Below are 23,689 nucleotides of genomic sequence, written 5' to 3' on the forward strand. Positions count from 1 at the left end.
AAGGTTTGGTCTGAATAGTCAAAGCTCTGCAAAACTGAAAATATCACACATTCCGTACTGGTTTTAGCTAATTTACCATCTTTCTGTTGATTTATAAAGAGAGCTTAAGTAACAATAGTTAAACTTTCTCTTCTGCCACCCTAGTTTGCTGAAATTTAAATAAACCTTCAAATTTTCGCCAAAAAACACAAACGGTACATTCTTTTTTGCGATCCTTTGCTAGAGTGCCGAAATGCGCTATTGCGGGCACTCACCGCTCTCTACTACTTAGCGACCCGCGCGCACAATTAGCGTTTAATCATGTTTGCCGTCTGGCCAAGGAGCGAGCAGGCGTCAAATTTGAATTTTATGGTTCCATTAACCTCTATTGGCGGCGGCGGTGCAACTCGAAATAGCGCACACAGCTTCAAAAGCGAATCCGATTTTGCCAACAATAGCTACAACGGTGCCAACGAGCGTAATTGCACCTCAAGGCGATCGCCCCTTAGCACCTCCTTGCGTCCCAAAACATGTTCACAGGTATATGGGAGTTTCAAGGCGTTTCCAGTCTCGTTGTTTTCAGAGAAATTGAAATATGCGTGGACAGCAAAAGGTTTTGTTGCGAGTTATGTGCTTTGTAAACAACGATTTTACATATTTTTAATTGGCACACAAGTTGATCTCCTCCCTTTATGAAGATTTAATATAATCATATGCCGCCTCCTGCTCTTTATTTATTTTCTAAGTGCCTCCGCGGCTTGTATAAACACACGAGATTGATCGCAAAATATCCACCGTCAAGATAAGTCAAGCTGCACAGAGGCTGTGCTCGAATCGATTAGATAATGTTTCTGAGAAATGTCTCCTTTGCTTTTTTTGTCCGGTCCTATCAAATATTGCCATAATTGCAACTGTATGCTTATGTTTTTATGTGTTGTTTCAGTTGCGGACGCGAGTCGGATTGAGAAACGCGATGCAGCCCTTGGGCGTCTTCGGTCCCACGGCGTTGTTCATCTGCGTCGTGGTACTCTTCATTTCCAGTCCGCAAGCTTCTTCAGCTTCAAGAGGACAAAGATGTCTCGATCATATCACAGGTCGGTACTGTCAGCAAGGTAACTTTGTGAAAAAGAGTTGTTGACGTGACAATTTAATGTGCATCGTGTTAAAAATTGCTTCGATGGGTAAGGCACCCGTATCGTTCTGCGTCACAAGCGCGTCATAATTATTAATATTTAATAAAGAATTCGTTCCGCTTCCATATCTATTGGTCTGACGAAAAAAGAAAAATTAATTTTTGTGTTTGCTTATCAAAAATTAAAAATCTAAGATTGCCACGGGATAGGCAAACCGTGCAGCACGCACATCAAGGTGCTGCATAATTCACCCTTTTCACGACTTTTTTTATTCCTCGAGCATAACGCAGCTCATAAGTCCACCCACTTCCTGCCTTTTGGCGCTTTCTGCGAGTTTCCTGCCTTCATAGGCCAAAAAATCAAGTCTCCACACCGCAAGCATAATGAAGGCCAGTTTCTATTGACGCTAAGGTTTCCTGCCGCAACGACGATTGTTAAAAATGGAAAATACGCTCGCCACTACAACTTTGGTGTGTTTATTTTTTCTTTTTTCCTTGTGAGACTTGCGCTGATCCCCTGAAAGAACATGAGCAAAACTACTTATTCTTCTCATTCCTCAAGTTTACGCCTCTGGATGATAATAAATAAAAAAATCTTCTGATTGCAGAAGTGCATCCGAAACGGTTCTTGTTCTACAGAGGACAAACCATGTTTCTCACCCTCGAGACGTCTACCCGTCCAGCACACCAGGTGCTCACTAATGTATTCGCAATTTTCCTCCAAGAGGCGTTGGGCTATCCTTACATCACGGTCAACGTAGTTGACGACAAATTCAACTCGACCAACGCGATCATCGGTTTCAAACAACCAGATGGCGGCACGTCAAATATCACGTAAGTAACATTTCAAATTTAACCCAAAAAGCTTTAGTGACAAAGATACTTAAATTTCATTTATCGTGGAGCTTGAAAGATGCTCTAAACAACTGGCTTAGAGTTAAATCTTTGTTTATTTACGTTGGCCGGAAGGGTAACTCGTTGTCAGTCAGAAGTATAGAACGTGTTATCTTAAGCGCACACGAACGACGGCGACTTTGCGTTTCAAGCCTATATCCATAAATTTCAATTATGCAGTGGCGATTTGGAGCGAATTCCGGCACAAGAAAAAGGAAGTGTGCAATCAGAGTGGACCTATACTTGATGAAATAATTTCCATTGTCGAGAGAGCTCAAGTGCGTTGACTCAAACGCGTAGATTGGTATCTTTTGCATCACACGCGGAGCCTCTTGAATAAGAATGGTGCCACAAACAATGTCATTTCGCTCCAACCTTGAAATCGCTGCTGCCGACCGAGAGACCTAGCGAGCAAATATTAGCCCAGCGCAACTGACGGTCAGGCGCCTCAGCCAAGCCCGTCATTGTCTATGCGTATTTTTAAAAGCACGTGCTCTTCTGAGGACGAAAAGTTAATTGATCCTCTTTGTTAGGCATCCTCCAAACATGATCAACCTGGAAATTATGATGGCTGCAAATGAGGACCTTTCGCTCCCTAACAGTCACAGGGGTTCTCTGGACGTGGAAGATCTTGGAAACTCGGGACCAGGCGGGAGGTTCGTGCTCACATTTTATTCTATTACAAATAAATAGTCGATTGGGATTGCTTGATTTAATTTTTCATAATATTTTCTAAAAAAAATGGTAATTCCAATTTTAAATAATTTTGCAGCTTTAGTTGGACCATCCCAACCTCGACTATTGGTCACTACAAAAGCCAGTTGCTGAACCAGCCATCCCCCGATCACTGGAGAGTGCTAACGAAACCAGAGTGGCTAACCCTGTTCGATCAAGACATCAGCCAGTTCCTCAAGTACTCGAAAACGGGGAAAGGCTATTTTTGCGAAAAAAGTTTTTGCACAAATGGCGTCTACACCCCCGACCAGTGTCTACAAAACAGCAAGGGCAAAGCAAAATGTGCCACTCTCCTAGCAGATTACCCAGGTAATAACCACTTAACGACAGAGTCTCTCCTTTTCGCTGCACGCTGCACTTTTCACACTTGTCGCGCGGCGCGATCTCATAAAAAATAGAGGGACAGAGAAAGGGAGAAGTGTAAAAATTGTTTAAAATATTACAAACCGTTATAACAGCATTCATTTAATTCCAAGGAGCGCAATTCTTTTTATCTCTTTTTGAGATTAATTTCACAAGTTCACAAGAATCTTGGATTATGAAGCACAAGTGCCATTATCGCACCGCATGCTATAATTTTTTCCTTATCTGCATGGTGATTTTGGCACCCAATCTTGTAAACAAGATAAAATCAGACAGGCCTGACCTCCAGAGTCGAAACACAGCCAGTTGACCTGGTGGATAACCCCCAAACGCGATAAGGAAGTGAGAGATGAAAAATAGCAGCCAACTCATGAATTTTCAGATAACAACGAATTTGTTATTAAACAAATCAACGCGCTGAAGCTGTTCGTCAGGGTGGTCTGGATCGGCCCTCACCTGCAGTCGGTGACAGAGCAGTTTGCTGACAGTTTGAACCTGTTAGACAATCCCAAAGCCGTCATCTCCTTGAATTGGACTCCAGGACCCCTAACGGCTAGGGATCCCAAGAAGTTTACATCAATCAGCTTCCCCTCCTGCGAAACCTACGGCCCGTCCTCGGAGTGGCCTTGCTTTAAACTCACCCCTCACCGGTCTGCCAAAGTCGCTTGGAGCGTCCTGAAATTCAACGCGAGGGTTGCATATGAGGTAATTATACTCTGTGAGCAGCGATTTGATTTTTTATTTAAAATATGTTTTTAACTATAGGCTGTGCATCGATACGAATTAAAAGACTACGAATATGCAGACTTACTCACGAACTACACAACCACAAATGAAAGTTACGGATTCAGAGACCTTGGTTGTCAGTGGTTAAGGACGCATGAGGATATTTGGTTGAAATGGATTCCGTCCGATGACAACGAAAGGACGAAAATCTACATTGGAGGAATTTTCCCCATGGGTGGTGAAGTGTACACAGCCAAGGGTATCATGGCAGGTGAGCGAGCGATCCATTTAAAATTTATACTCGATTTCTCAAGTCAAATAATGTTCCGCTGCAGCTGCATCATTCGCGGTCAAAGCAGTCAACAACAATCCAGACGTGCTCAGGGACTACACACTGAAACTATTAGCTTTTGATGGGCAGTGCAAGGCTGACACAGTCATGAAGAACTTTATTGACTACATCAGGCTCCCGTATTTCAATCAGCTTGCTGGAATTTTAGGTAATGACGATACGAATATATTTTAGTCCTTTTTACAAATGGCGCATTTCAGGTCCCGCTTGCTCTGATACCGTTGAGCCCCTGGCCGGTGTCTCAAGACACTACAGGACCGTTGTAATCAGTTACAGTGCTGAGGGTGCTAGTTTTTCAGACAGAAATAAATACCCGTTTTTCTTCAGAACCATTGGCGAGAATAAGCAATACAAGTAAGCCCTTCCGCAGAGAATTTGTGTAATTTTAATGTTATTTCTTCTGCTCAGATATGTCTACCTGTCGCTTTTCAATAAACTCGGCTGGAAAAGGGTAGCAGCGCTGACTGAAGACGGGCAGAAGTACACCGAATATATATCGCACATGCATGATTACATCCAGCAGCACGGAATAATCTTTGTAGCAAACAGGAAATTTCCACGAGAGCGAAGCGAAGTCGCCATGTCCCAGGTATTAAAATAATTTTTCTCACTTTGCGCTTTAAACTGTAAAAAATAATTTTGTAATATAGTATCTGGACGACCTGCGAAGCAAATCTGCGAGAATCATAATTGCTGATGTGTACGACGATGCCGCGAGGACCTTGATGTGTGAGGCTTACAGACTTAAAATGACCAGCAAGCAGGGCTACGTTTGGTTTCTGCCTCTGTGGCTGCAGACTCGGTGGTACGACACTGACCATTACAACAAGGTTAAACACGAGAAAATCGAGTGCACCACTCAGCAAATGATAGAGGTAAAGGTTCAAAATGGCGCCTGAGTGACGTTTCTTCAATGTCCATTTTCAGGCCATCAACGGTCACTTTGCTTTGACGCACGCTTACTTCGCTCCGAACGAAGCCAAAATGCAGGAAGGAATCACAGTTGGAGAGTGGAGGAGGGATTACGAGAACAGATGCAATAAGCATAAAATAGAGCCGTCCAACTACGGAGGATATTCAAACGATGCTGTCTGGGCCTACGCATACGCCTTGGACAAACTTTTCCAAGAAAACCAATCCTACGTTGCAGATTTGCACACAGATGAGGCCTCAAGGTAAAATATATTGAAGCTATGTTGAACGAGATTGGTCTAAAATAAAATTTAGGGCTTTCGTCAAGCACTTGAATAATACCGATTTTAATGGTGTGTCTGGGCACATTAAGTTCAACAATGGACCGTCCAGAGTTTCCGTCGTCAACGTTATGCAGTGGATCAACAACAGGACCAACATTGTTGGCTCATTCTATCCCAATGTTTCCGAAATCAGAGGCGAAATCATCGGGGGGAGGTGATTATAAAGTTGCTGAATGAAATCGTTGTGTGTTTATTAACAATTTTAATCTCAGGTTGGAACTTAACGAATCTGCTTTACACTGGCTGTCTCCTGACGGCCTTAAGCCAGAGGATGGCACTGAACCGCCACCATCTTGCTTCGTTGATCCGGTTGCTAAGTTCTTCGACTGTTCCTGCGAGACAGCTATTATTATAGTTAATTTACTTGGCTTTGGAGTTTTGGGCAGTATTGCCATCTACACATTCTTTTACTTGAAGCGAAGGTAAATCACTGATTTAATCATTGCTGTTAACAATTAATGCTGTCATTTCTGCTCTCAGGTACGAGAGGGAGGCAAAAAGATACATGCAGTCCATGGGAATTGACGGTCTGCCACCCCCTAATAGTCTCGATAAGTGGGAAATCCCAAGAGAAGAAGTGGTTGTAAACCGCAAGCTAGGCGAAGGTGCGTTTGGCACTGTGTATGGCGGTGAAGCATATTTCGGAGAAAAAGGATGGGTTAGTTTCATCAGCACATATATTGACGCTGAATTAAACAATTATTCATCCCACCTACAGGTTGCTGTTGCTGTGAAAACTTTGAAACTAGGCTCGACAACAGAGGTTAAGCTGGATTTCCTGAGCGAGGCTGAAGTCATGAAGCGGCTCGACCATCAAAACATCGTCAAACTGTTGGGGGTGTGCACCAAAAACGAGCCCGTCTACACAATCATGGAGTTTATGCTCTATGGTAAAGCAGTCGTTTGACGAAATTGTGTCTTACTAATACCATGCATTTATTTCATTCAGGTGATCTGAAAACATTCCTATTAGCACGTCGTCATTTAGTTACCGAGCGCAGCTCCGAGGAGAACGAAGAGATCAACAGTAAGAGACTCACTAACATGGCGCTGGACGTTGCTCGAGCTCTCACATACTTGGCTGATCTCAAATTCGTCCACAGGTTTGATTGCTTTGTTCAGAATTTATATTTAAACTAATTGTAAAATGAATTTTTCAGGGACGTGGCTTGTCGAAATTGCATGGTGAACGCAAACAGAATAGTCAAGCTAGGCGATTTCGGAATGACCAGGGCCATGTTTGAGAGTGACTACTACAAGTTCAATCGAAAGGGTAAGTAACTCACTTTTTAAATAGTGGCTGGGTTTTATAAATTATTCTCCAGGAATGCTGCCTGTAAGGTGGATGGCACCAGAGAGTCTCGAGCTTGGAATTTTCACCCCTCAATCAGACATCTGGTCCTATGGAGTGCTTCTCTATGAAATCATCACATTTGGCAGCTTTCCATTCCAAGGCATGAGCAATAGCCAAGTCCTGGAGTTTGTCAAGAAAGGAAACACTCTTTCCATTCCAAAGAACGTGAAACCAAATTTGTAAGTATGCGCCAAATTAATTTAGAATGATCAGTAAAAAACAAAAATGTTGTCAATGAGTAAAAAAGAGCGGGAGTAAAAAGTGAAATAATACATCTGTGCGACTTTAGTTAAAAGCTGTAGTAATTTGAAGCAAATTAAGAAATCTATGAGAGGAACTTTTTTTCAAGACGAAATTAAAGACGCAAGAAACACATAAAAATCTTGCTGTCACATACGCCTTACATATATGAAGGGAAACTGTGCCGCTGAACAGTCTTTCAGTGCGGGTGGCATATCATTCCAGGCGGCTGCTACAGCGGAGGGTACAGCGAGTCGACGCGCGGTGCACTCGAATTATATAATACATTAATTAATATATTTTCAGATGATATATTACATTTAGATTCCTTTGTTTATCAAGAGCTGTTTATTTTCCATGTGTCTTGCTCAAAACTAGTTCCGACTGCTGGTTGCAGCCCATATTCATTACAAGCAAGAGTGGTACAACGGGTACTATGCATTTCTCTTAGGGAAAATAAGCAGCTCTCGCTATGCACCAAGAAAGCTGCATTAAATGTCATCTGAAAAATTACAACCTCACGTGCTTGTACCAACTATGTATAGTTTGACAATGCTAAACTTTTGCAGGGAAACGCTGCTTCGGTCGTGTTGGGCGAAGGAGTACAAAAACCGCATCACCTCCCCTGAAGTGGTTGAGTTCCTGGCCAACAACCCGCGTCTGATCGCGCCATGCCTGGACGTGCCGCTCGCCTCGGTACAGATGGAGGACACGGCGCAGCTGGAGCTGAATCTGCCAGAGAAGACGCGTAAGTGCTCGGTGGCGCCGGTCAAGAACCGACAGCGGTCGTTGTCGGGCGGCGGCGCCGCCACCACGCCCAACTCGCCGACGGCCACTTTCGACTCGGATCCCAAGCTGCTGCGTTCGGCCACCAGCCACGACGTGCAGTACCCGCTGATCCCGGGCCCACCGAGCAGCGGCCCCCGCGGCCAGGCGGCGGCCGCGTCGCCGCCCACCACTGCCGACACGGTGCCGCTGCTGGCCATGCGAGGCGTTGACCACCAAATGGTGGCACCGAGCGCAGTCAACGTGCCCATGCTGCCACCGCCGCCGCGTCCAGCCGACTACATCGAGAATGGCGGCGCCTACATGACACCGCGTCGCATGCCCATGGCCAAGTACAGCACAGTCTTCCCCACCAGAAGAAAAGACGACGTCAGGAGAAAAGACGACGCGGCTGAAATCACCTCCGTCTTGTAGCTCAACGTTGGCTAGTCGCAACAGTACCGCGCCAAACCGCGCACTCGGGAGTGCATTTGAATGAGTCCTATTGTCGTAGTGTTTGGACGTTTCACGTAAAAAGACGCCGAAAATTCGGCACTCTACGTCTCTCCATCCGTCTATTTATGTCTCAATACTCATGTCTAAGCGGCCATATTATACACGCGTGTATTGTTTTCGAAGTTGGTGTCAACCCAAAACGCCCCAGTAGAAGTCTACCATTTTTTTTTAACTCTTACGTTAGTTCCTGTGATCCATAAAACAAACACGCAACTTAGCTTGCTTTAAAGCTAGTTTTTAGTTCACCAACACATACACATTCAGTACAACCCCCAGTTAGTAAGGAGTACGGCAGTGACTGTTTCAACGTTAAGTGTTCATTTTAATCGCTATTTCATGTTTGATGTGTCCGAATCTCTCGCAAACGCTAATTTTGCCCTAATTCTGGAGAACGGTCCGAAAAGACACGATGGAAATCTTGCATACTGAACAAACTCCCTCTTTGCTTACGATTTGTAGAGGAATCACGGAATGTACCTGACGTGTTAATTTTTAAAATCAAAATTACGTAACTGTTAATGCTAATTTTACGGATCAGTTAGATATTTAAGATTTTTACTTCTTAAAATTTTAATGAATTATCTACGCAACTTTTTTTATCATGTAAAACCAATACTACTCTGAGTTGAACGAAGGGCAAATTCACTATTTTTATCGCTGTTGGTAACTGTGAGTTAGGAAAATTCTTATAAATCTATGTCTACGTTATTGCATGTTATTTTGCAGGACAAAAAGATATTGGAAATAGCTTTGCGTCTTCGTATTGAACACCCAAGCAGGACTTGTGTTTTCAATAGCTTCTAAAGACCGAGTATCCCTAGTCGCTAACCAGAAGCTCGATATTGATAGATGAAGGGAAAATCAAAATATTACTTTGGTTTTTTTGCTCAGTTTTGTCAAATGATAGATACCTTTCATGGTCAGAATACATCATCATGAATACTAATTTAAATCTGACGCACTGCTCTACATAGTTGTTGTAACCAATAAAACGTATTGAAATAATATATTTATAATAAAACATGGAAAAGTTGTTTCAATCGGATAAGCTAGAAAAGAAACCACCGATATTTCTCAAAAAGTGAGTCTTTTTAATTCAACCACAATATTTCAACATAATAACTTATAATGAGCCATTTTGAATTCAAAATACCAGAAGAAATCGTATAAAGAGAAAAAATTAACAGAAGCACTTGTTTTAGATTAAATTCTTCATGCATTGGAATGGTAGCACATCCCTTTTTCGATGAAAATGGTTCTCGCTCATTATTTTCATTTGCTCCAGCACAAGAGTCTCTTTTGCAGGGTTCGGGACATGACAGGTTAGACGATGCTTCGTGTGATTTTTGTCTCAAGTGATACATTACGAGCGGGTGTACTTGCCCCAGATGTGCAGCATAAAAACGGAGGCGATGAAAAGCAGCGACATGACCAGGACAGGAACGGGTCCACTGCAAAGAAAAATAAACAATATTACTGTGATGCTTTTCACTCATAATATTATAAAATATTTTGCACGTTATAAGGCACAAAATATTTTTCAATCTCATAAATTTCAAATATTTTTGAGAAGCTGATATTTTAGATCAGATTTATTATCCTTTACCCTCACATAGAAAAAAAACTCTTTCTTACACTCTGATTCCAGGAGAGTCATCTGTGTAGAAGCGCCACATTCCACCACTGTTGGCACCAGTAGTGCGACCGCTCCTTGCAGCTGTTGTAGTAGTGGTTTTCCTATGAAATTTAACAAGCGAAATTAAATACATTGCATACTATTTAAAATTTGTCAACAAATATTTTGAAAGATTTCAATCAATATAATAGCATAGCCCCTCAACTACCCATATGTTGATAAAATTAATGCATTTAAAGTCTGGTTCAAAGCATGTCTTAAAGCAAGAAAATACACAATATTATACAGTTTATAAAACTAAGAATTATCACGTGGGATGGAACACTAGAAAAATCAGAAACTGAAATCGTTGCCCACCTCTTGACGACTCCGCCGCCGCCGCTGGAAGCCCTGGGCTGAGCACCAGCCTTCATCGAGGGCGATTTTGATCCCACATTGGTAGAGCTCGGGGAAGCCGGCTGAAAATTACAAAAATTGAATTAGATAATTTGTTGATGAAAGGCGGGCTCGTTAATCTGCAAGTTTACAAAAGTTAAAATGTGATTTCCAAAGTCGTACCATCTTTCTGAGGAGGTTGAGGGCAAAAACAGAACTGCGATGGTGTTCACGTCGACGTTTTGCTTCGTGTTTGATTTCTCCACGTCAGCCGGAGTGGAGGAGAGGTCACCAACATACCGCAGTGTTGCCAACATGCTGTTATAACTGTCTAGACTCTAGACAGCTGAGGAATAAACACAAAGCACAAAGGTATCGGCGGCAACTTTTTAAAATGTTTGAATAACTTTTAATTCTGCCAAAATTACCTTTTTATTACATTAGCTAGCAAATAAATAACTCTTAATCAAATATAATAAGATGCCAAACAAGTTGGTTACTCAAAATTTTAAGGAGACCCATAATTAAATTAGCCGATGGAAGCCTTCAGTTGGACGGCAACATTGGATTGGACGTGTGTGACGTCACGAATCACTTGATTTTGTTCGCTTTTCTGTCAAACCCAAAACAAACCCTACAAATTTTGGTTTTGAGTCAATTTACGACGTGAGTTCAGAGTGACCGCAATGGAGGCGGTTCCTCGTTTGCCGATGCTCAGTTTCGAGCTGAAGCAAAGTCCCGAGAACACCGAATTTGGACACAAGCTGCGAGGCGTAAATAGTTTTACCGGAGGGTGAATCATTCGGCATTTAAATTTGTGTTATCTTCTTTCCAGTACATTCGCGACTACTATCACGAAGACCCGGAGTCCTACTCTAAAGAAATCCATGAAATCGAAGGCCTTCGAGCCACTGCAATCCGGGTTTCCAAAGATGTCGATGGGTGTGCGCTCCTCAAGAAATATTATTGCCAGTTGCACTTCTTGCTCAGTCGATTCCCAATGCAGGAGGAAGGCGCAGCTTCTGTCACCTATTTCTGGTATTAAATTCAACTTTTTAAGATTTTTTTCTGTTGCCTTGTATGAATTTCAACAGTTTAATGACACATTTTTTGTGCTATAGGATTGACATCTACACAAACATTGTGTACAGCACGACATCAATCAGGCATGAAATGGCAAGCATCCTGTACAACATTGGGGCCTTGCACTCTCAGCTAGGTAGCTTTGATGGAAGGACCACCGCAGATGGAATGAAGATGTCTTGCACTCACTTTCAGTGTGCTGCTTGGTGCTTTCAAGTATTAAATATCCTTTGTCTTGCTGCATTTAAAATCATTAAATAATGTTTCCACTTAACAGCAATTAAAGGAGACATTAGGGAGACCTAAAGGGTCAGACATGTCTCCAGACTTGATGCAGTTCTTGAACTACATTTGTCTAGCTCAGGCTCAAGAATGCATTCTGGAAAAGAGCATGATGGACAGCAGAAAGTCGTTGATTATTGGTAAGTTTTTTGATAATATGATATCGCTATTTTGAAGTGTTTGCTTTGCAGCTAAAGTTGGAGCCCACGTAGTTGAATATTACAACCTAGCTCTCTGCATTCTGAACCAAAATTCTTCAGAAGCAGGCTCTATTTTGGATACAGTTGGTTCGAAACAACACAAGGTAAAAATCGTGAAGCAAAATCTGTTAGAATTTTCATTTCAAATCTGCTCAGAATTGGTCCAAGTACATCAATTTTAAAATCGCCTACCACAACTGCGTCGCGCTCTTGTACCAAGGCCAAGCCATGGAGGAGCAGCAGAAAATGGGCGAGCGCTTGGCCTTTTACCAGGCTGCCTGCGAGAAATTAACAGAGGCCGCCAAGCTAGCAAAAGGCCTGGAACTGACTGAAGTAATTGGAGACGCGCTTCAGTTCACGCAGGATGTGGTGGAGGGGAAGAGGAAAGCTGCTTTCAACGACAATGAGTACATCTACCATGAAAAGGTTCCTGACAAGGACAGTTTGCCACCTTTGAAGGGTGCCTCTCTGGTAAAAGGAATACCTTTCAACGTAAACGATGGAGATGTATCAGGCCCTGATGTCTTCGCCAGATTAGTTCCGCTCAGGGCACATGAAGCATCATCAATGTACAGGTTGGCTATCCAAACCAAATGAGAGGAACCATTTATTAGAGCTTTTATCTTTTTCAGTGAAGAAAAGGCTAAACTTCTTCGCAAAGTTGGCACGCAAGTTGAAGAAAAAGACACTGAGTTGAACGCTTTTATGTCCTCTCTCCACCTGGATGCTCTAAACGTTGGTTCTGATGGAGACCAACTTCCAGGCGTAATCATGGAAAAGATTTTTAAATGATGTGACTTTAATGGAATTCTTCAGGAACTGATTGAGGCGTGTGCAGCGCTGAGTGCGCAACCAGAGGCTGTCAGAGAATTGGTTAGTGCCATGGACAAACTGGCGGAAACTTACCACGAAGTTGAAGCGATGCTGCAAGAAACAGATCAGATTCTCAAGGTAAGCTCTGGTTCAAAGGAGCATCCAATATTAAAAAGGTGTCCTGCATTAGTTAAAATTTGTCACCAATTCTTTGAAAAAAATGGCATAGAAATGATTTATAAAAATAGGTAAATAAAATAACAAAAGGTATAAATATTGCAAATTTTATGTATTATGCTGCTGACCTGGAGAACATCTAAACATTTTAAACCAGAAATTGAATTTTTCTACATTATAATATCTGCAAGCTCACAATTTTTGGAGGAGATACTATTTTAAATTTTAGCATTAATAAACTGCAAAACTTGTTAAAGTATGAAAATGCTTACAATTTTTTATTACAAGTGCCACAAAATCCATTGAAAAATTAGTTGATCACTTCACCAAATGATAAATTCCAATTCTAACATTTTTATTTCAGGATGAGCTGGAGAAGGAGAAAAATTGGAAGGAGACATTCGGCATTGACAGGCCACCATCGATTGCTGCAACAGAACTGACAAGGGAAGCAAATAAGTACAGGAAAGCACATTCCGTAGCTGGCGAATCAAATCAGACGCTTCACAAAGCCATGTCGTTGCATGTTGCAAATTTGAGGACGCTTTGTAAGCCTCTCGAGGAAATTGCAATGGAACTTCCGCAAACAGTTGGAGCTGGAGCAGAAAGTATTCACTCGCACTAGTTACTTTATTTACATCTTCATAAACATTATTCAATACAGCTGTAGAAGAACAGGAAACCATCAAGGAAGTGACGCACCTGGTGGCTAAAGTTAGAGAAATGAGCAGTCAGCGGACGATGCTGACCACCCAGCTCAGAGAGTCAGTCCTGAAGGACGACATCACAGGCCAACTTGTCACCAGTGCGTCTGAAGGAGGACATTTGGACGTGGTGTTTGACAAAGAAATCTCTAAACATCAGGCTTTGGTAAAAAATATCTACCTACGCTTTTAATTTGGATTTTTTTCTTACCTTGCATCAATCTGCAGGTGGCCATCATTGAGCAAAATCTCTCTGCCCAAGCTAATATCTTGAGAGCATTGACCGATGCGTACGCCAGATACGCGCCCTCTCGAAAGGCGGCAAGCAACGCAAGCCGCAAGAGACAAGGCACGATCGCTGCCCTGCTAGCTTCATTCCACGCCAGGGAAGACTTGCTGGCCAAAGCTAACAAGGGTCTTGAATTCTACTGCCGTTTGGAAACCAGCGTGTCAAAACTGCTTACCAGAGTCAGGTCTGTCTGCAAAGTGCAGGAGGAGGAGCGGCAGCAACAGCAAAGGGCCAATGTGCCCATGCAGCACGCAACAACTGACATTGGTACCACTGTAGGAAATCCTAAACTGAAAGACTACCTACAGGTGAGTCTTAAAAGCAACATCCAAGTTTTATGATCCTTGAAATATCATAAATATTTACACTAGCTTAACACAATTTTGTATTTTTAACTTTTAGTTGGAAATATTATGTAACTTACACGTTTCAATATTATTATCAGATCAATTAATTTCCCATACAAAAGTCGTTAGTGATAACTCATAATCTTAAATATTCAAGTTGTACATCATTCTGCATTGTTTCAATTAGTTTTTCTGTGGTATTTCAGTCTTGAACTTGAAGTAACATGTAGAAGGCTAGAAGTAGGTGTCGTATGATTGAAACACGACAAGTAGGATAATTACTTATTTACTCTATTTCACAAAATCAACCAGGGTTTTTGAAATCTGGTGTTAGAACTTCATGCCGAAATTTATAATTTGAATCATATTTATTGATGCTCTACACAATTCTTTGAAATCAAATATTGTCAGAATTTACAGTACATGATATTACATCAAATAATTAAATTCAATTTGGAAAGAGTAAATTGGAAACGAATGTTGTACTAGAGATTCTGAAACTTGCCTAGGAAACGTCTAGTGTACCAAGTAGTAGGGAGAATCACCACAATCTTATGTATTTTAATTAAAATACATAATCCTTCTTGTTACAGGCCATGAAGCAGGGAGGACAAATCTCCACCCCCCTGAACAACATGCAGAGTGCCATGCCATCAGTAGGAGCGGTTCCTCCCTCGACCAACCCATACTACCCCCACAACTACAATCCTGGCGTAGCGTCAACGCCATTGCCAACACATACTCCCCCACCGGTTGCAAACGCTGCTCCAGCTGAAAATTTGCAGTGGCCTCCATCTGTGAGACCAAACCAGGTTGGCGCTAACGGCCCAGATATGACTGCCACGCATGCAGCTCCACCTGAAAAGCGGATCAACAACGTGAATTCTCAGGAGGGTCCCAAGTTTGGTGGGCAACAGCAGAATCTGCCATACATGCATCAGAACCAGCTGAGCCACGGAGTGCTTCCTAAGGTCAACAATGATGCCCAACCCTTCTCAACATCTAACACAGCGCCAACCTACTCCTATCCGGCTCCAGCAAACCACTCGTATGCAGTGACCCCAGCTTACCCTCCTGCTGGCTACCAAGCTCCCGCTTCCCCTGCCCAAAACGTGACCCCTTCTAGGCCTGGCTACCCACCACAGCAATATGTGTACCAGCCCAAGCCGCAGCAGTACCCTACTAACAATCATCAGCAGTACGGAGCCAAGCCATTGAATAACTACCCTCAACAGTACTACCAGCCAGGATACAACAACCCTGCTGCTGTTTCCACCCCTCAACACGCAACATACCCCGCTCCAACGCCCAGCCCTCAACCCTCGGCTTACCCTGCCCCTGTTTCGACCCCCCAGCCATCGTCATACCCCACTGCAGTTTCCACCCCTCAACCAGCCCAGCCACCAAATGGTTACCCTGCTGCAAATCCGCAAATACCGCAGAGCTCTCCAGTCCCCCTACCGCAGCAATCTCCCCTGCCACATGGTGCAGCACAGGCTTATCCAGGGCAAGTTTCCACCCCTCAACAGGCGCAGGGTTACCCTTCGCAGAGCGCCCCAACCACCTACTCGGCGTCTGTGACCACCCCACAAGCGACTCAAGCGTATGGGCAGAATCCTTACATGTACACTTACCCCTTCAATCAGACTGCATCGGCCTTTTCTGACTCTCGTGGATACCAAGGCCATCACCAGTATTCAGGAAATGTAAATAATTCTTGCACGGCTGTCTCAATGTTTCTACCATATCGCATTTACAGGTGGTGTACAACACATCTCCCGCACCAAACAACGCGAGCCAGTACACAAGTGCTGGGAAATCCAACATGCACCAGACCAACACGTCCGAGACTGCTGTGGGAGGTCAGACATTCGCCAACCAGTATTCTGCCGGCACCAATGCGGCACAAGGAAGCCAATTGTCTTACTACAACGCCCCATACTATGGGTACCACCAAAATGTGCATGGAACGCCTCCCCCTGCTGCAATTCCTAACTATCAGGGATCACCCGGTCAACAAGTTCCATCTCAGGTCAGTTTAATGTGAAACATGTAATTTAGCCTGCGTGTACATACCTAGTAGGGGAAACCTTTTCAGTTCAAATCATTTTTCAGTAGTATTTTTTATGGACTGGTGTGTTATGGTCCTTGATTTGGGCCCTCCTTTCCTTACTAATGCTCTTTTTTGTTTACAAGCGGCTCTTCTCACAACAGTTCTCTCACTCTTATTAAAAAGGTGGGATATTTTGTCTTGTAGAATCCTGTCTTGCATGCCGGTTTTCGTGAATTGCAGGATACACCTAAGGTTATATTTCAACTCCTTGTTATTGAGTTAAGAAACTTTTTCAGTATCCAACTTACATGCAGGCAAGGATGCCAGATGCATTGACTCAAACTACCTACAGCAGTTCGCCCAAGAAAGAGTCTGTTTTGACGGATTCCTCTTCAAATGTGGATTTATTGGCTGGCCTAGATTTCAACGTTACAACACCACCTCTCATTCCAGAGGCAAAGGTTGTCCTCAGTACTCCTACAAAGGACCCTGTTGCTAATAAGGTATAATCGCAATTTTTAAACAAGGTTAAAGTATAGCAATTCAATTTTAATCATCATCATTAAAATTATTACATATATCTGGTGAAAGTATATTTAAAAAAATGTGAAATTGAAATGATATGTATTTACAAACTCTGTTAGGTTCCTGCTGCTCAACCTGAGGCGGTAGAATCTAAAGCTGCAGCCCCAAAACCACCAGTCGTTGAGTCCCAACCTGTAGAACCACCGAAGGCATCTTCTCCAGCAATAATGCCCATCCAACCTGTGGTGAAAGAAGCAGTGCCAAGCAAAGATCCGTATGCGGAACCTGATGCCCTAGCTCAGTTTACGCAAGAGGTCGAGAGACTGGAAAAACTGGTGGAAGGCCTCAACAATAAAACCCTGAATGGACCCACACCTCTGGACCTAAAGTGGAAGGAGCTCCAGGAACTGCAGGTTAAACTTTAATTCAAATGGGTGTTTAACAATTGGGAGTTACATGCATGATTTCTTGAACCCTATGTCCATAGCTGAAAATATGGAATTGCCAATTTGAGGCTTTTGACCACTTTTTGTTGTAATAATTCATTCATTTCAATGGACAATAAACCCCAAATCATATTATGTCTCCAAATTGAGGTGTAGAAAACTACTTGAAATTTTAAATAAATTTCCAGGAAAAAGACGCTCACAAGAGAATCATATCTGTGGCCCGATGCTATCCCATGAAAAACAGGTTCCCAGACATTCTGCCGTTTGATCACACAAGGGTGGAGCTACCATCAACTAAAGATGATTACATCAATGCTTCATTTATAAGGGGAATTTCCCCCAGAAGTTGCGAGTACATTCTAACGCAAGCTCCACTGCCTTCAACCTATGTCGACTTTTGGACCATGATTTGGGAACAGCAAGTGGAACTGGTTATTTGCTTGCTGAGTGATGCTGAGGTATTTAGTAAACTTGATCATACGGAACCTTGCGTTTCAATGTCTGTCGAATTTATCTGCAGCTTAATGGTGAAATTTACTGGCCAACGCAACGGGGTGAAGAGCTGGCGATGGGCAAACTGCGCCTGTCGCTTAACTCGATGAACACCAAGCCCAGCTGGACTGAGAGACTGATTTCGATAACCCACACGGAAACTAAAATGTCAAGGGTGCTAGTTCACCTACAATTTAGTGTGTGGCCTGGAAGGTGAGAGTAGAATCATATTCAAACTGAAACAGTGCCTGATGAAAATCCTAACGCAGCTCATTTCCCGACTCCCCGAGTACATTCCTTTCGTTTGTGGCCGAGGGATTGAGCCAGCACGCGCAGCAAAGGTCGGCCAAGCGTCCCGTAGTGGTGCACTGCCACTCTGGAGTCGGACGCTCTGGCCTCTTCTGCCTGCTGAGCGCTGCAATGGCTGAGGTCCGCTGTGGAGCAGGCCTCCCAGAGCTTCTGACGGTGGCCGCCAACATGTCCCACCAACGCAGGGGCCCTTTGAGAGACCGACAGCACCTGCTATTTGCCTATCAAGCAGTTCTCTACCACTGCCAGGATCTGCTGATGAAACGTTAGCGCTTTGAATTATTTTTCTGAAGTAGATCTTAAATTAAAGAGTTGATGCAGACTTCATTTATGCTGGTGGCAAAAAATCTATATTTGAAGCAAATTATGTTGTCTCTTTTTGTTGGTGCTCTCAAGTTTAATTGTTAGTTCACGTTTTTATGCCGTTTATAGATGCCATGGCTTACACTGCTGAGCTTGTAAAACTTTTTGCAGGAGGTATTTTGACATCTAGATCGACTTTTGATGCTCCGCTAGCTCCCAAAACCCATGTGCGCCATCCCTCTGAGGATTTCCTCCTTGGCGCTGGCAGTTTGAGTCAGCTTCAGTCAGGAATCGAGAAAATGGGGTTAGGTACTTTCAAAGATTTTAGTTTTGCGCTTTATTTTGATGTTCTGTAACTGCCATGACTTTTTTTTAAAGTGATCCTTAATTTTCCTGACCAATAGTTAAAGCCTGGCTTTTATGTTGAACATTTTTCGTTGTTGCCAATACGGAAATGCTAAAATGGTTTCATTTATTGCAATTAGGTGCGGCAAATATTGAGTGGAACGTAACGCAGCCAGAGAAATCAGCAACACCGCCTCCACCCGCAGAGGAATCGAAATCAGCTGAGCCTCCTGCCGCCCAGCCAGTTTCTTCTCTGTCGGAGCTGACATCTCTCGTCCCAGACCTGAGCACTCTCACGCCCAACAAGTCGAACACAAAGAAGGGCCGAATTTGCAAGGAAGATTTTGAGAAAAAACGTGGCTCGTTGACAGGAAGCATCAGCCCTCAGGGGGACGATGACCCCTTGAGCAAGCTGGATCCTTTGTGGTCGCTGAAGTGACGCAAATTATCCCATTATTTAAATAAACAAAGTAGGTGCTTTTTGTAATTATTTATTGATAAAATCGGCACACGCATTTGCAGCTTTTTGTATAGTTCTGCTCTTACAATTAAGATTTCTCATGCGCAGATTGTTCAGCTTGCTGGTGATAAATAAATTTTAAATTTTGCTATTTGCGTCATAAGTCAATCGATTTTCGTTTTCTCGAGGTGTTTGTCAAGTTGCCTTATCACCCAGTGGAAAAATAGTAAAATTAGAGAAGACATAGTCAGAGGAATTGCTGCAGCTTTCGCCCAGTCCCACAAGCTGCAAATTTTAAAAGGAACGTGGAAATTTATTGATGCATTCACACAATAGCTGGCTTACAACACAGTCGTGATCACAGTCTAGAATGAAACGCTGATGGGGATAAATGGAAGCTCTAGGAACGCACCGGATTGCATATCAGTGAAGTGGAAATACGCCCTAGTTGGATAATGCGAATACTGGCAATACTTCTATCACAGTTGCATCAGCATTTTTTGCTCTACAAGTTCTCGCTGCAATGGTGTAAAAATACAAATTAATCTAGGAAGAGAGCTTTTTGGCAGTGTTAACATATGACTAAAACTAAAGGCGCTGCAGATGGCAATTGGATTTGTTTAGCGCCTATCGGTATTAAAGCTCATAAATGCCTACAAAGTTTATGATTGCACGATTATTAGCCGATAATTACTCGTAAGGTTGGTCAGCAATGATGAAGGGCAGGTTCAGTGGCAGCTCTCCGCTGTCAACGATCACTACGTCCTCCTCAGGGTGGTCCTCGGTGTCGGTTTTCTGCATCTCGATCTCGTGCACGATGCTCTGTCCTTTGATAACCTGAGAAAATTTCAGAATATTTGTCAGATGCGTCGTTATTGATCTGCAAGTTTTCAATTACTTTTCCAAACACGACGTGAATCCCATCAAGCCACGGAGTCTCTACAGTTGTGATGAAAAATTGGCAGCCATTTGTGTCCTTTCCTGGAAAATTGATTTTGAAAATACTTCTACGATAAATCAAGATTCAAATATTCACCAGCATTGGCCATGCTGACAAATCCCGGGCCGAGATGCTTGATGTTGAAATTTTCGTCCGCGAAATACTTTCCGCCATATATGGTTACACTGCCGGCTCCGTCACCATTTACGATATCGCCGCCCTGAATCATGAACCTGCGGATGACCCTGTGGAACTTGGAGCCCTTGTAGGTCTTGCCGTTGAGACCCGTGGTGGCCAGCGTGGCAAAGTTCTCAACGGTTTTAGGTACGTCATCGCCGAAGAGCCCGATGACGATTCTGCCGACATCGCGCTCGCCGATCTTGATGTCAAAGTATACCTGTCGAGTCACCTTCAGCTGGTCGGCCTGCAAATCGGAAACTTAAGTCTCCGCAAAATCGATAGAAAAAAATTCTTACAGAAATGGTGCAGAAAGCTCCAGAGAACGCGAGGACGACAAGGGCGAGCTTCATTTTTCTTGTGGGTGTCCGCATCTGGAGCCGCATCTGTCGTGTTGGAGCTTTTCGATGTTTTCGTTAGCCGCTTCTTCTCCTCTTCGCGTGGAGATTTCCTGGCTGGGAAAGAGAGAGAGAGAGAGAGAGAGAGAGAGAGAGAGAATAAAAAAATCAAGCAGACTGCGTTATCCAGCGGGCAGACTGAAAGAGAAGGGGGCGATGGTGTGCAGTGTATGGATGTTAGGGGGTGACTAACAAGATAATAAATAAAATACGCCGCCGCGCGCTCAGCTCCCAGTCAAACGATTATATTAGCTGTTACGCGCGTGCTCTTTTTGGGTCAGAATAAAAACTTGGAGTTTGATAAAAAAAATATTTATAATTTAGCTTCTTCTACACTGGAATTATTAAAGTTGAGTAAAAGTGCAATTTTTGTACGCTGAAGATCTGCTAAAAAAAAAGTAAAAATATTTGGTCCGCAAGAATGTTTCAGATACACAATAATGAAAGGGATTTCGACCTATAAATCGTTCAAATTGATTAAGATTCAAACTTTCAGTAAAAAAGGAAGAAAGAAATAAAAGTTACCCTGCTAACACGAATTAAAATCTATATCTAAGTAAGGGTGCGGTAGAGCTGACCTGAGTAAAAATTTACTCCAATCTGCATTTCAGTTCTTGGTTTAGTTCAACTGATTAACTTATTACGGGATGATTATTACCCCTCTTTTTTAGAACCTCATCTGCTCAGCACATCTCGTAGGCTATGAGCTCATGCACCGGGTCCCATTATTAACACCGCTGAGCGGATAACATGGGGCCCGAGTGGCCGCAGAGAAGCTAGGGCCCAATGTGGATATCCTTTCGCCTACTCGCAATAAGGTCTTTGATTTGAAATGCCAGACATTTGTGCTTAAATAAGCCACTAGAAAGGTGTAAGTAGCGGAGCTTTCAGTCCGTTTGAGCTAGTAGAGCATTTTTCGATCTTTGATTATTTAATTATTCGTATACTTTGTATAATTAAATCATTAATTTCATTTGGCCCAAAATAAATAGTTGGGTTCTCAGCATCAGGTTTTAAGGAAGTAAAAGTTGGTGATAAATCCAAAAATCGAACTACTTTGTCTTAATCAATCTTTTGTCCTACCCAATTACATTAAAAAAGTGCGGTCGATAGAAAAACAAATCTTTAAGTGTCCATCATTTTAAAACAAAATATTTAACCATTTTTGTGGTCATCAACTAAGCTGCTTTTTATATGAATAAATTTTAATTACTTCCTTTGCGATAGTGGACCACAAAATGAGTTGAAAATGCAAATTTTACAATCGTAAGCACATTCTCCAGCAAAACACTGTTATTAAGGCCGTGTATAGTATTATAAGCATGATAATATAAACAACATACATAAGCTGCTTTGAAACAACGCCCATTAACTTTCACCGTAAATTGGCTTTTGAATAACTTCCATGGCACACGCATGATTGCAGCCGAAAAATTAAGTGCCAAAATATACGGCAGATAATAATTATTAATTTGCATCTTATTGGTGCAAACGCCTGAGGGCGAAAACGCAGGGCGTTGAACTGCATATCTGTGCAAGCTTTAAACTATGTATAAGATCAACAGGTTTTTGTTTTGCGTTGTTAGTTAAACAGTTTAATTTGCAAGAAACACGTTGCTCGGACACTCGCGGCTATCGCACATGTGCCAAAACAGCGGTCGTTGAGCCAATCATTTCTCCCGCAAGTAGATTGCCCTGACTCGATTGTGATCACTTCACCTGAACAACCGGCAATTACGTGTACACAAATCTTGAAGCGTTTATTACTCTCGACCGACAATCTGAAATTTAGATTTGCACGCCCAGAGCATGAAATCTTTGCGAGATTTGAAATTTCTCCAGCGCTGCAAATAAGAGAGCATTGCACTTTCTAAACTCGCATTGCCCTGGAATTGTCATTGTTACACGCAAGTTAATAACTAACATACATATTATTATTGTAGATCAATAAAAGTTGCGAAAACAATAAAACCACGTATTTGGGACAATGTCATCTGACCGCAGAGAAAAGTGCACTCTGCTCTGCGCTGACCTATTTGAGATCAAAAGTAATTGTGACATGTTCGCAAAAAATTACCTGCTGACTTTGATTTAAACATTAGAGACTCTAGCTCAAGAGTCCAGTCATTAAACACGACGATGTATCAAGGCTGTAACTTTTATATTTCGCTCTCACGTACACATGATTGCATGCGGCCCAACCTTGTTAATTTATTTCAGCTTTGATTTATTAACAATTTTTACTTCAACGAGTGACTTTAATTGAAAATTTTGTATTTCGTGCTGCCTGTTTAACGATTTAATTTGTTATGTGTAAATGATTCGGATTCGCAATAAAATTTCAGCTCCTTGTAAGACTTCATTAAAAAATTATTACATGCAGATATCAAATATTTAGCAGTTAATAACTGTGGTATCAAGGTAAAATTTTAATTGCATTGTGATTTATTATTCTCTCGCACGGCTAAATTTCAATTTATATCAATCAAGTTAAAATTAGTGTCAAACCATTTTAGAATTAATTTTTTTATTATTTATTTAGTCAGAGCACGACGAGGTCTTATGCCTCTCTTGTTGCAATAGAGGCGCTGCCAAAATTTGAATATTTAAATTTATTTTGATTTTGTCTGAAACAAGCTAAAGTTTTCCTCGGTAAAATTGTCATTAAATTAAAATATTCAGTGCACGTGTGGATGATATAGATAGTGTAATATTGACTTTAGAATTTGAAGCACTTCATCCTCAAAACTGCATTTCTGCATCGTAACATGAATTCCAAGTTAAACGCGGCGAAACATTCCTTGGATTCCTCATGACTACGTGTTCCCTTTTCCAAAATACTACTCCCTTGTGTCGGATTTCGCGGCACACGTTGTGGATTGTAAAGTTCCTTATCTCCGCAAGAGGTTCATTTGAGTAGTGAGTAATTAATGCGTGGCAGCGCAGTTGGTGTTGTGCCCCGAATTCCCGGCCTTGAGCACGAGTTAATGGGTTAAGCTTCGGGACAGGTCAGTTGTGCT

General features: G+C 42.4%; 4 protein-coding genes across 10 annotated transcripts in view; 2 read left to right on the forward strand and 2 right to left on the reverse strand.

Moving 5' to 3' along the window:
* The window catches only part of LOC135947698 (uncharacterized), a 35,465-nt gene extending 26,123 nt beyond the window's left edge, over positions 1-9,342 (forward strand). The window contains exons 2-20 of the mRNA XM_065496593.1: positions 923-1,073; positions 1,720-1,945; positions 2,539-2,661; positions 2,778-3,049; positions 3,486-3,808; positions 3,869-4,100; positions 4,165-4,329; positions 4,382-4,535; positions 4,590-4,770; positions 4,832-5,056; positions 5,109-5,356; positions 5,409-5,591; positions 5,650-5,859; positions 5,918-6,095; positions 6,156-6,327; positions 6,387-6,540; positions 6,598-6,710; positions 6,763-6,970; positions 7,601-9,342. Of these exons, the coding sequence (XP_065352665.1) occupies positions 953-1,073; positions 1,720-1,945; positions 2,539-2,661; positions 2,778-3,049; positions 3,486-3,808; positions 3,869-4,100; positions 4,165-4,329; positions 4,382-4,535; positions 4,590-4,770; positions 4,832-5,056; positions 5,109-5,356; positions 5,409-5,591; positions 5,650-5,859; positions 5,918-6,095; positions 6,156-6,327; positions 6,387-6,540; positions 6,598-6,710; positions 6,763-6,970; positions 7,601-8,231 (4,119 nt within the window). The 5' untranslated portion in view covers positions 923-952 and the 3' untranslated portion in view covers positions 8,232-9,342. The remainder of the gene's footprint in view (positions 1-922; positions 1,074-1,719; positions 1,946-2,538; positions 2,662-2,777; positions 3,050-3,485; positions 3,809-3,868; positions 4,101-4,164; positions 4,330-4,381; positions 4,536-4,589; positions 4,771-4,831; positions 5,057-5,108; positions 5,357-5,408; positions 5,592-5,649; positions 5,860-5,917; positions 6,096-6,155; positions 6,328-6,386; positions 6,541-6,597; positions 6,711-6,762; positions 6,971-7,600) is intronic.
* Positions 9,343-9,382: 40 nt separating this feature from the next.
* Sec61beta (Sec61 translocon subunit beta) lies at positions 9,383-10,663 on the reverse strand. Its single transcript, XM_065496630.1, has 4 exons — positions 10,507-10,663; positions 10,306-10,406; positions 9,948-10,049; positions 9,383-9,763 (listed from the first exon to the last, which is right to left on the reverse strand). The coding sequence occupies exons 1-4, from the start codon at positions 10,507-10,509 to the stop codon at positions 9,676-9,678; spliced, it is 294 nt and encodes a 97-aa protein (XP_065352702.1). The 5' UTR covers positions 10,510-10,663; the 3' UTR covers positions 9,383-9,675.
* Positions 10,664-10,730: 67 nt separating this feature from the next.
* Positions 10,731-19,322, forward strand: mop (myopic). Of its 5 annotated transcripts, none has more exons than XM_065496592.1 (21): positions 10,732-11,096; positions 11,159-11,361; positions 11,445-11,622; positions 11,684-11,828; positions 11,880-11,992; positions 12,045-12,463; positions 12,521-12,653; positions 12,705-12,839; positions 13,243-13,486; positions 13,543-13,748; positions 13,811-14,179; positions 14,812-15,924; positions 15,978-16,250; positions 16,476-16,523; positions 16,586-16,774; positions 16,916-17,209; positions 17,431-17,703; positions 17,766-17,950; positions 18,007-18,311; positions 18,521-18,653; positions 18,835-19,002. In XM_065496592.1, the coding sequence occupies exons 1-21, from the start codon at positions 11,010-11,012 to the stop codon at positions 18,848-18,850; spliced, it is 5,061 nt and encodes a 1,686-aa protein (XP_065352664.1). In that variant the 5' UTR covers positions 10,732-11,009; the 3' UTR covers positions 18,851-19,002. The 5 variants fall into 5 exon arrangements, with proteins under 5 accessions (XP_065352662.1, XP_065352664.1, XP_065352659.1 ...); XM_065496587.1 differs by having other exon boundaries at positions 10,734-11,096; positions 18,521-18,658; positions 18,835-19,322; XM_065496590.1 differs by lacking the exon at positions 18,521-18,653 and having other exon boundaries at positions 10,731-11,096; positions 18,835-19,322.
* On the reverse strand, positions 19,170-20,769 carry LOC135947710 (peptidyl-prolyl cis-trans isomerase B-like). Of its 3 annotated transcripts, XR_010575705.1 has the most exons (6): positions 20,571-20,769; positions 20,191-20,518; positions 20,053-20,135; positions 19,849-19,991; positions 19,500-19,672; positions 19,170-19,439 (listed from the first exon to the last, which is right to left on the reverse strand). XR_010575705.1 is itself a non-coding variant. In XM_065496627.1 (5 exons), the coding sequence occupies exons 1-5, from the start codon at positions 20,655-20,657 to the stop codon at positions 19,319-19,321; spliced, it is 762 nt and encodes a 253-aa protein (XP_065352699.1). In that variant the 5' UTR covers positions 20,658-20,769; the 3' UTR covers positions 19,170-19,318. The 3 variants fall into 3 exon arrangements, 2 of the variants coding, with proteins under 2 accessions (XP_065352699.1, XP_065352700.1); XM_065496627.1 differs by lacking the exon at positions 19,500-19,672; XM_065496628.1 differs by having other exon boundaries at positions 19,170-19,672.
* Between the last annotated feature and the right edge of the window lie 2,920 nt (positions 20,770-23,689).

This window comes from Cloeon dipterum, chromosome 1 (genome assembly GCF_949628265.1).
Source record: "Cloeon dipterum chromosome 1, ieCloDipt1.1, whole genome shotgun sequence".
NCBI classification, from domain to species: domain Eukaryota; kingdom Metazoa; phylum Arthropoda; class Insecta; order Ephemeroptera; family Baetidae; genus Cloeon; species Cloeon dipterum.